General features: G+C 34.8%; 1 protein-coding gene across 2 annotated transcripts in view; it reads right to left on the bottom strand.

Annotated features, from left to right (window-relative positions):
- LOC126767217 (protein CEPU-1-like) overlaps positions 1-11,875 on the bottom strand; it is a 70,905-nt gene extending 59,030 nt beyond the window's left edge. For both annotated transcript variants that reach the window (XM_050484784.1, XM_050484785.1), the window contains exons 1-2: positions 11,743-11,875; positions 8,796-8,930 (exon numbers count right to left, since the gene is read on the bottom strand). In XM_050484784.1, the coding sequence (XP_050340741.1) occupies positions 8,796-8,930; positions 11,743-11,818 (211 nt within the window). In that variant the 5' untranslated portion in view covers positions 11,819-11,875. The remainder of the gene's footprint in view (positions 1-8,795; positions 8,931-11,742) is intronic.
- Positions 11,876-12,209: the final 334 nt, after the last annotated feature.

The following is a 12,209-nucleotide window of genomic DNA, read 5'->3' as shown; positions in this document are numbered from 1 at the left end:
GTTTGAAATGATTACCGACTGTGTTGGAGCAAGAAGCGTTTTTCTTACTTTATTTATTATTTTAAAAATGCGGGGGTGTAAAACAAATTAAAGTGCAGTGTGCTCCTGTTCACGGTTCCTTAGCGAGTGATTTATTTTCAAAGTTGTTCATATGTATATACATAATTGCTCTTTCGAAGATTGGAGTATTGACATAAGTAAAGAAAATTATGAGTACAATAGGTGTATGTATGTATACATGTGTGTACAAATGTAAGTAAGCGTAAGCAATTGAGTTATTAACAAGCAATGAGATAAAGAGAGATTTATAATAACAATATGTTGCTTTTATCCGGAGCACGGGTCACTGTCATTAGGGTGACCCAACATCCCGGCCCGCGTTGAAAGAACTATCTTTCAAGAAATTGGAAGAATGGCTAATTTATGTATCGGCCTACAAAGAGTTCCATTGGCAGTTCGGAGATTCACCACTCTAACATGGCCATCTCGTCCAAGCACGGTTGATTCGACCCGACCTAATCTCCAACGTTGCGGTGGCAGATTGTCATCATGTATGATCACTAAAGCACCCTTAGTGAGATCAGGTGAAGGTGTTGTCCACTTTACTCGGGCTCGTAGTTCGTTTATATAATCCACAGACCAACGACGCCAAAAACTTTGTTTGATGGCAGTGATTGTGTTGTAGCGATCAACGTGTGAAACGGTCTTCAGCTCCAGTGAGCGCTCAGGCAAGCCACGCAAAGAATCACCGACCAAAAAATGACCAGCTGTCAGTGCACCAAAGTCGTTGGGATCTGATGACATTGAACATAGTGGACGTGAATTAAGAATGGCTTCTACTTCTACAGCAACGGTGCTTAACTCTTCGAATGTCAATTTAGTGTTTGCCAATGTGCGATTTAACAACCCTTTCGCGCTCTTCACCGCAGCTTCCCAAAGGCCGCCGAAATGAGGTGCCCTGGGTGGAATAAAATGGAAATTAATAAAATCAGAGGAACAATATTTATAGATTTCATTTAACGTTTCAGTCTTGAATAAGAACTGTTTGAGGTCCTTTAACTGGTTAGATGCGCCCACAAAATTGGTAGCATTGTCGCAAAAGATATCACATGGCATTTTACGGCGACCACTCATTCGCTTTAATGCATTTAGAAATGCGTTTGTTGATAGGTCGGAGACCACCTCGATGTGCACAGCTTTAGTTACGAGGCATACAAATACAGCTAAATATGACTTGGTGGGTGGTTTTCCTCGAATTCGAAGATATGTGTTAATTGGTCCACAAAAGTCGATTCCGCAACGTTCAAATGGGCGTGCAGGAGTAATACGTGTAACTGGTAGTGGGCCCATTACCTGTTGTAACAGCACTGGCTTGTAACGAACACAATGCACGCAGGAACGAACGATGCGACGAGCAACATCTCTAGCGTTGACAATCCAAAATTCTAATCTGATGAAGGCGACCAATGCCTTTGGGCCTGCATGAAAATTTCGCAAATGTAGATGTCGAACGTACTTTAGTACAAATTGGGAATCGCTGGGTAGTAGAATCGGATGTTTCTGCGAGTTGGGTAAATCTGCATAATCTAGACGTCCGCCAACTTTTATGAGTTCAAAACCGGTTACGTTGTCCAATTTTGAGAATGTTAAAGTGATTATAAAGATTTTCTCCATAAGAATGGCTAGTTTGGACTTCTATTGAAAGCATTGTTTGGTCCTGTTGTTCACCAGCATTTAAATCTTTTATTTGCAACATTTTGTTAAGGGTCATTCCCAAGTTTTCGACTTTCGACATTCACCATGTTTATTTGATTACTGTGAATTCAATTTAGAAAATCTGCTATGCTATTTTCTGTACCGGTTATTTAATTGATTTTTGCATCGTACTCTCCTAATTGTACCAGCCAACGTTGTAGTCTTGGATTTATATCCTTACCAGAATATTTTTTCTGTAGCCATTCAAGTGGTTGGTGATCTGTTTTTAGATCGAATTCTCTTCCATATAAGTTGGGTCTGTAGTGTTTTACTGACCACACTATTGCTAATAGTTCCTTTTCAATGGTTGAATAGTTTTTCTCGTGAGTATTTAATGTGCGTGAAGCATATGAAATTGGATAGTCGTCTTGTGTGAGAGCTGCGCCAATAGCAAAGTTGCTAGCGTCTTTAGCTAGCGTCAATTTAAATCTTTTTGTAAAAATTGGATACCTTAAAATGGGGGAATTTGCAATAATATTTTTTAAATTTTCGAAGGCGGTTATATAACTTGGGTTATTAACGTTAATTTTTGCATCTTTTTTCAGATATGCGACCATAAGATAAGCTATTTTAGAATAGTATTTTATAAATTTCCTATAGAAGCCGGTTATGCATAAGAAAGATTTTATTTGCTTTTGAGAAATTGGTTACTTTAATTTTTGGATAACTTCAACTTTATTTGGATTTGCTTTTATTCCTTTAGGAATTAGTATATGGCCTAGAAAATCTGTTTCTTTCTTTAAAAAACTGCATTTTTCTAAACGTATTTTCAATTTTGCTTGTTTTAGTTTTGTAAAAATTTTCCGCATATTATTTATATGTTTTGACAAGGAAGTACTAAAAGTTAAAATGTCGTCAAAGTATACAACGCATATCTTGTTTATAAAATATCGAAGTACTGAGTTCATAAGACGTTGGAATGTCGATGGAGCATTTTTAAGACCGAATGGCATTCCTAAGAATTCATGATGTCCTAACGGAGTAGAAAACGCTGTTTTCTTTCTATCGATTTCATCTACCAGTATTTGATGAAGTCGTTTCGCGAGGTCGATAGAGGAAAAATATTGTGCTCTTCCTAGTTTATCCATGATATCATCGATATTAGGTATAGGGAATTTATCGCTAATAGTAATTTCATTTAATCTCCTGTAATTGACAACGGTACGCCATTTTTTATTTCCGTTTGCATCCTCTTTTTTGGGGACTATCCACAAAGGGCTGTTGTAAGCAGAGTTGCTTTCTCTAATTATATTACTTTCTAACATTTCTTTTATTTATTTTTGTCTTTCTAATTCATGAACTTGTGGATACCTATTAATTGTCGAACAAATAAGTATATCGTTTGTTGTAATAATTTGATGTTAGATTTCATACGTAAAAGAAAGTTTATCTCCTTCTTTGAAAAATAATTCGTTAAATTCTTGTAATAGATCTTTTATCGATCGGCTTTCTTCGATATTTAAATGGTTCAAGTTTAATTTTTCCATATCACTGAATTCGAGTGCGCAAATTTCCATTTTTTCATAAGGAATTCGTTGATCAAAATGGATTATGTTTCCTAATTTATCAATAAATGTGTTTTCAACATCAATTTTAGCTTTAAAAGGAATAAGAAAATTTTATTCTATGTTACAATTTTATGTTTTATTTCGTTAATTCCGTTGATAGTTCCATAGCTTAACGGTTTGGAAAGTTTTTCCTTTTGAAAATTTTCGAATAGGGCGTTTGGTGTTACTGTTATTATGGGGAGTTGAGACGGTGTTAAAAAATTTACTTCTTTTTCTTCACCATTACCAATTACCATCAAATTTGAATTATTGGACAAACAACTTGTACTTGGATTGTAATCGACGCTCATGTGAGAGCTTTTAGTTTGTATCGATAGATTTGGTTGTATTTTATTTGTAGAATTGTTGTCCCGTAATCGTAATTATTCCTATTGTTGTAATTGTTTCGATTAAAATTTGTATTATGTATGTAATTGTTATTGTTCCCGCTTTGTTGTCTATTTGGTTGTTTATTATCGATATTGGTTTGTCTATTGTCTGAAATTTTATTATGTTCATAAAATCTATAATTTTTCTTGAGACCTTCGTAATTTGATTTGTTTTTGTAGACATATTTTCGATGTCTCTGAAGTAATTTTAATTTTGAATATTTTACGATTATATCATTTAGTGTTTCCGTTTCGGTTATACGTGGCCTTATAGGCCCATCGATTTTCTCTAACAGTATATCGACTAGGTCCCTATCTACATTATCGGGTTTGTAAATGCCCGGTTTTAAAGGATCGAATATGAATATTTCGCTTATGTCTGCTTTACATTTTTCAAAAATTACAAATAATTCATTGATATTACTCACTTTGACCATCCGACAATAGTTGAATACGTCTGCGTACGTTTTTTTTTTTGGACGAGAGCCTTGTAGAACATTTGGCTTTGATTGTTTCCCGCGATGAGTTATCCTCCAGCTCTCTCGTTCTTTTTAACGCGGTGCCCAGTATTTTCTCGTTGGTTATAATGTTGATGCGATATTGGATGAGTTCCTGGTCTGTGCCGCAGAGAGAAATGTTGGTTTCGACTCCTTCGATAAACCCTTTAGGTTTGTGGTGGTCGTCTAGTGGTAGATGTTGAGCTTGTTGTTATTGCATTTCTTATTGTTGAGTTTGTTTCAAGTTTGTTCCAGCTCGGCGATGGTTTGGTTTAGATTTTCCATTGTTGTAGTAGTTGTACATAAGTCGTTTAATTGTATGTATCCTCCTTTTTTATTTAGCAAACGTTTTAACGTTGTAGAAACTTTTTTATTTGTAATTTGTTTCTATTTCTGGATGCACATGAACCTAGTTAGTTGTAGACCGCTGTCCTTATTATTTTTCGCGTATCTAACTGTATATATGTCTTTGCTTTAGAAATTTTTCGATTATTTTTTTCTGTTTTCAATATTTTCACTATTACCAGTATTACTTGGTGTGTTTTGTTTTATTTTGATAGTTATATTCGATTGTCCGTAACTGTATATATTTTTATGTTTTAGAATTATCTTTGTTTTGTTTTTTTAATAATTGTTAAATTGATTAACTTTCAAAAAAATATTTCATCACTTTCAATATACATATATGTATATATTTTTTGACACATTAATAACACTGTGATAGTCAAAAAAAAGGCAAGACCAAATTCGACGGTTTCCCCCTATTTCGGGTCCTACGAATCGAACTGCATCATTACTTTTTTGAGTTACAATCATGGTTTCATACAAAAATTTTTGTTGAAGTTTTTCATCAAAGTGGCCCATTGTAAGAGAAAGGCACATTTTTCTTCGGTCTCTAACTTTTTTAATGTTGACTTTTTTGGTAAACTTTCTTTGGCAAAGCTTCTCAGAATAAGTCCGTCTTTAAGTTCTTAGATGACTGTAAACCACAAAATCAATGTTTTTTGTGTCCTTATAGCCAATATGTCGAAAAAACTGAAATTTAATCCATTTTTTTTTAATGTTTTTTCCCTCACGTTTCGTCAATATTTTAATTTACCCTTTGATACTTATACATTAAGTGACATCTTGTAACAGTAAGAAACTTAAGCAAAGACAACGTTCTGAGCAAACTAACCATTAGAAAAAAAACAAATTAACAAAATTTGTATTTTTTAAAAAAGCTACACTAACTATGTTTGTGTGCTGTTTTATTTTTTTTGTATCTTATAAGTGTTATCAATAAGTATCATAAATTTGTACAAAATATTTAAATTAAATTTAATAAGACTTATCTATCAATGTCCAACACAAATCAGCAAGCAACAAGTCAAGCTTTTGCCGCTGTACCAATGCTCAAGGGGGCGGCGACTTGGTGAAATCTTTCTCCATGCTCATCGGATTCAGTCGGAACTTGCTGCTCAAAATGGTCCTTGTGATGGTGAAGGAAATGAATTTTTAAGGACATATTCACACCTATTTCTTCAAAAGCGTCTACCATGTCATCCACATATTTTTTCCAATCTTTGGACCGGTGCACTCCTAAGCAATGGTTTATAACGGTCATAACGGAGTTCCAGGCAATTTTTTCATTTGGCCTTAGAAGTTCTCCGAATTTTGCGTTCTTCATAAGTTTTCTTATATCGGGGCCATTGAGAACACCTGAAAAGAATGTATCAACATAACATTCGTTCTATTAAAAGACTTAAAATACCTTCTTTTATTTTCGCAACACTTAGTCTTGGAAATATTTCTGTCAAACATTTAAAATCTTCGGCATCTCGACTTATTGCTTTTATGAAATTTTTGACAATTCCCAATTTTATGTGCAGTGGTGGTAGCAAAATGTTATTAGCTGGTATCAGCGGAATATGGATAACATTTGCCACATTTAAATGATATTCTGTGCGAAGCTTCCAATCACGCATTCTATATTGGTTTCCGCGGTACCTTGAGTCCCAATGACAAATGAAGCACATATTTTTTGTGTATCCTGTCTGCAAACCAGTAAGCAAGGCGATAACTTTTAAATCCGCACATATCTTCCATTAATGCTGCTGATACTGAACTCTGTCCAAAATTAATTTCATTGCTTCGTACGTTTCCTTTATGCTGGAGCTTATGGCGATTGGAACCGGATTTTTTGTTATCCACATACAGCAATACTGCTTTTAAACTATTTTTCGACGAGTCAATAAACAAGCGCCATTGCTCTGGTTTGTACTCACAGTTCATGTATTGCATAAGACCAGGAATATTTTTACAATACGAAAAAGTATTGTCGCCATTAACCTCAAAGAAATCTAAAAGCTCCTCCTGTCTTTTGCGGTATCCATACACCTTCACATCTTTAGACAATATATTTACCGATCGAAGATGATGTGCTAGGCAAATCGCTTGTCTTTGCGATAATTTCAGCTGCCGTACCATCGTATTCAAACGGGCTTGGGAAATCTCCAAGTGACGACATGGGCTTTCAACTTCGGTTGGGTTATACATTTGGAGTAGCTCTGTAGGCTCGGTGGAAAATGTTGGCGAAATATATCCGTCAGTTGGACTTGGACATCTCGGTATCGGAACATTTTCTGAGTGAGATACTGGTAGCTGTGCAGATTGAACACTTTTGTAAACTGTGTTTTTTTGTTGAGTCTTGCAAATTTGTTCTTGCACGCGTAGCAGTTACCAGTATGATGCCCTTGTGGATCTATCCAAATCATTGGGATGCCGAACCCCATTTTTAGGCACAGTTTTTTTGACCAGTTATGCAGGTTGTTGTTGCATTGCGTGCAAATGGTATTTGGCACCCAATCTACGTCTCTTAAAACGGGCAAATCGAAATATTCCTCGTAGATGCCGGCAGTTCCCGGAGATATTTTGCGTCTACTCCGAGGGCTTGTAAATTTTCCACATACGTAGCAGAACAACGATAGGCCAATTGGACACTTATTCATTTTAATTTATTTTCTTAATTACAAGGCATTAAAACAATGTTCTTTCCGCGAAGTCAAAGTCAAATTAATTACTGCAATCTATGCTTAAATTTTGACTCTTAGACAAGCATTTAACGTTTCTTTCAAACGTTACTTGTTGTTAAAAAAATAAAACAGTACACAAACATAGTTAGTGTAGTTTTTTTAAAAAATACAAATTTTGTTAAGTTTTTTTTCTAATGGTTAGTTTGCTCAGAACGTTGTCTTTGCTTAAGTTTCTTACTATTACAAGATGTCACTTAATGTATAAGTATCAAAGGGTAAATTAAAATATTGACGAAACGTGAGGGAAAAAACATTAAAAAAAAATGGATTAAATTTCAGTTTTTTCGACATATTGGCTATAAGGACACAAAAAACACTGATTTTGTGGTTTACAGTCATCTAAGAACTTAAAGACGGACTTATTCTGAGAAGCTTTACCAAAGAAAGTTTACCAAAAAAGTCAACATTAAAAAAGTTAGAGACCGAAGAAAAATGTGCCTTTCTCTTACAATGGGCCACTTTGATGAAAAACTTCAACAAAAATCTTTGTATGAAACCATGATTGTAACTCAAAAAAGTAATGCAGTTGATTCGTAGGACCCGAAATAGGGGGAAACCGTCGAATTTGGTCTTGTCTTTTTTTTTTTTTGAAAAAAGCTATCACAGTGTAATATATCACTTCTTTTTCTTAATATTTTTCGTTTTTGTTTTAATTGTTTTACTTTTTTCTCCAATAAAAAAAAAGAAGAAGAATAAGGTAGGTGGCACGCTTTACTATGTTGAAAGTTGGCTTTAATTTTGTTACCATGTGAATATTTTTTGTTTAAACTGTGAATTGGTTTTGTTGGTTCCGCAAAAATATTTGTTTTTAACTTGCTTTTTTGTTGCGTTTTACAAAACGTTTGTAAAAATGTAGTTGCTTGTTTTCGAAACTGTACATATATATTAGGGTGTGTCATTCTGAGGCAAAATGTGAAAAAGAAAGTCACTCGAAAGATGAGCTCTTAATATTAAAATTAAGAGGTGCCTATTTCAAATTTTCTGTTTTCCATATAAATTACATGGAAAAAAATCATTTTTTTTTGTGGTGGTTATTGTGCGGAGGTTATTATATGTGCACGCGATGGCTGCCAGTAGGGATGGTAAACTCGATTCCGATTCTACTGGAAAATCGAGTTTTCTCGTAAAATAATCGATTTTTCGAATGTCAAGAATCGATTCTCAATCGATTTCGACTACTGAAGAAAAAAAAAATTAATTTTTGATGGATGTATTTAATGACCTAAGTTAATTATATTTTACTTATGTATATGTAAAAAAATATGTAAAAAAGAGTAATGTCCGAAAATGTATATACATATGTACATACATTGAACGGCTATGAGCGGATGCTTTTACGAATCGCAATAGCAGCGCTTACTGATGGACTGTGTCCATAGCATTTTCTCCTTCTGTTTTGTTAACTCTCTTATCAATTATTTTATGGCATACGTACATTTCTTATTCATAGAATTTGTGTGCTATTTTCTGGTGAAAAATATTTGAAATTAATTTATTTCTGCATTAAGTTTAAATTCCTTTCATTTTACTTACCCGGCACAATGATCGTGTTATTTTTCGTCCAGTAATTGATAGACTTTGGATACGCCTCTGACTGACACTCAAGTGCTATGTGTTGGCCGGTGGCAGCACCGACTAGCTGATTTTGTATCCAAATCATTGGAGGAACTGTAAGAAAAAAAAAGACAACAATCAGAAAGATTATGTAGTGTATATACATAACTAAATCTGAGAGCGGAACCGGTCAAAGGTCGCCATTCAAGGGAACACGTTTTCCTAATCTTACAGACGAATTAAGGTTACCTCAAAATTATGAAATGTTCTATATAAAGATCTTTATGTTGATTTTTATCGGTCAGTTTAAATAGCAGCTGTATGTTTTATTCGGTTTTTCTCAACAATTGTTTCGAAAATTATATTCCTCTAGCAATATTATGTACCGAATATCGTGAAGAGATTTAGTCACATAAACATTTTCCATTCAAGAACATGATTCCGATTGAGTAGTTTCATAGTTCATGCTATAATGGTTCGATATCGGCGCCCCGTAGATGTGCAGTTTTTGGAAAGGAAGAAGTTTAGTGAACTCTTTGTCGTCAGTAAGGCTAGCCTCTCACCAGTTGTGTGGCTTTTAACTGGTCTATTTCCTCTTGGTGTTCACGTAGTAAGGTTAAGAATCTCGTATGCGAGTTGCCAACTGGAAGTTTGAAAATCTTGTATTAGGTAGATGGGAGAGAGGCGTGGTATTGCTCTCTGAGTTTCATTAAGTTGTCTCACATAGCACACCGGAAACAATATATAAGCAGAAAAGTTAACCGGATGTTTGAAAATCCTGATATTAGTGATAAGAGGGCTAGGCAAGTTTTCGCGTGTTTTTTAAGTTTTAGGGTAGAGCTGCACCGTTAAATAAAAAACTCGCTCACAAAATTTAGAATATCACCTGATATATGGGATTTTTAGTCTGGTTGTTGTTCTAAAATCTACCTATAAGGTAAATAGGGTTAAGGGAAAGAAATATTGACCCGATTGACCCGATTCAACCAATTTTTTACCAATTTCATTTTGGGGAACAAGTAAAAATTACACGGAGCCAAATCTGGTGAATACGGTGGTTGATCTATGGTATTCATTGCGTTTTTGGCTTTAAATTCGGCAACAATCGTGCTTTGATACGATGGTGGATTATCATAATTTAAAATCCATTATTGTTCTTACTACTGTGATCAAAATTAAAGGTAAATTTGTAATTTATACTTCGCGTGTTTTTCGAACCAGTAATTTTTTTTGTTAATTGGTAGTACTGTTAGTGACATCTATGCCAAATTTCATGTCAAAATATTCATTAGTATTTGGGATACGCGCCGTTTTGTGAGGCTCTAAAAGTGAATTCTTCGATTTTTACTATGTCTGAATTCGTGATCATTTCGTCACATTTTCGTGCCGCAACCACCGCATTCGATTGATTAACCTTCGTGTAACTTCTGGCCCTTCAGCAAATTCACATGACCACTCCGAGGACACCATTTTGACTCAATTGAAGATATAAAAGCTGAATCAAAAAAGGCTTTGATGGCCATCACGAAGGAGGATTTTTTCAAGTGCTATGATGACTGGAAAATTTGGCATAAGTGCATTGCAGCGGGAGAGGATTACCTTAAAGAAGATGAAATTGACAAAATTCACATTTCAATTTGATCACAGTAATATACAATTCTGGCCGTTTTCGACGAATCTTCTCACGCAAAGAAATTAATATAGCCAAATAGAACTCCTTATTGACCGTCTGTTCTTCCAGAACATACTCATGATGTACGAAACCACGAATATCGAAAAAAGCAATGAGTATCATCCTAATTTTTCCCCTTCATTCCGAATAATGTTGACTTGTTTGCATGTCAACCTCATGTAACCATCTCTCATCGTTAGTTATAATGGTCTCTATGAATGTGGGATCGGAATTCAAATGGTCAGGCATGCTTAAAGAGATATGTTTACCACACTCTTTTTGAAAGAAATTCAGTTTTATCGGGGCGAGTTGAGCAAGAAAGCGTTTCATGCCCAAAATATTCACCAAAATCTTTCGAACGGACTCGAAGGAGATGTCAAAGGCTCTTTACCTCTCGTAGGCTTGTATTTTTGATAAAACTGATTTACCGTAAGGCTTTTCCAACATTCGCAACGATTCCGTGCACAAAATTTGGTTAGGAATACAAAAGTACAAACAAATTCTTTGTTCCATATTTGTAGCCATTTTAAAAATCGCAACGCGCTACTGAGGTATACCGACTTATGTAAGCATCTACTGTAAGCAAATTGGTTGACTGTTCGCGCTCATACAAGTATTTGGCACAATAATTTTCTACCAACTTAGCAAAATACATTTTTTGGAAACATCATTTGTTTGGAGAATTTAATTACAATTTCCGGGTGCTTGTTTGCCACAATGTATATTTCACAAATTATAGTTTTGTGTCTTAATATGCAGCTTAGTTATGCCTTTTAAGTTTTCTTCTAATGACGTTTTGTGCGCGTGGCAGTGATTACGGTTACGCCCATTTACCACCTTCTGATCATATATGTATGTACTTACATACATATTTACTATGTATAAGCTTATATCTCTGTAGCAACTTGTAACAAGAGTATCAAAAGCGCTGACATCGGTTCCATAGCAGAAATAATAAATTTCGTAATTCCTTAAAATAACTTGGTGCCGCTAATGATCAGCTTTTTGGAAGAGTTCTGCATAATTTCAGATCGACATTTCGAAAATTGAGGAACTAACTCGCAGACTATATAACTTTACAGACGGACAGACAAACATGGCTACATCTACTCAAACCTTCTGGCTACTACAATGAAATCAGAATGAAGGAATTGCTTGAGAAAAACAATGATAGTCATAGATGAAAAGTCATTACCATATTGTGTGTACAATATTAATTTCATAACCTTTCCTTAAGCAAGTAGATATACTTACAGTGCACAATCAACATTACGCGCTTGCTAACCGTTGGAGGAATGCCATTGAAGGCGATGCACAAATATGCACCCATATTAAGGCGTCGTACTTTAGTGATCGTCAGGTAGGAGCCATTGTAGGCGATGACTGGAAAAATAGAAAAAGAGAAAAGGTGTTTTAAAAAAATTCAATTATTTTTAAGTTCACGAGCAAGGAATATAAAATTTATATTTAGAGAAGACTAGCTGACCCCGCAGCCGTTGTCCTGCGTGAAATTATGTGTTTTGAAATGAAAAGAAAGTTGAATTTATATTGTGTTGAAAATCATTTATTTTCGATTTTTCTTAATTTTTTTCAATGTAGCGCAGCTTGATAAACAACATTTTTTGGTTTCTGTTCTGGTGCGTAAATTTACAGAGAAGATGGTTTTCCAACTCGTGAACACGCCACGTATATCTGGCCGTGTGAAAAACATAACATATCGA

The sequence above is a fragment of the Bactrocera neohumeralis genome, unplaced genomic scaffold (assembly GCF_024586455.1).
Source record: "Bactrocera neohumeralis isolate Rockhampton unplaced genomic scaffold, APGP_CSIRO_Bneo_wtdbg2-racon-allhic-juicebox.fasta_v2 ctg476, whole genome shotgun sequence".
In the NCBI taxonomy this organism is placed as follows: Eukaryota; Metazoa; Arthropoda; class Insecta; order Diptera; family Tephritidae; genus Bactrocera; species Bactrocera neohumeralis.
The sequence above is the reverse complement of the archived record's forward strand: the minus strand, read 5'-3'. Positions and strand labels throughout refer to the sequence as shown.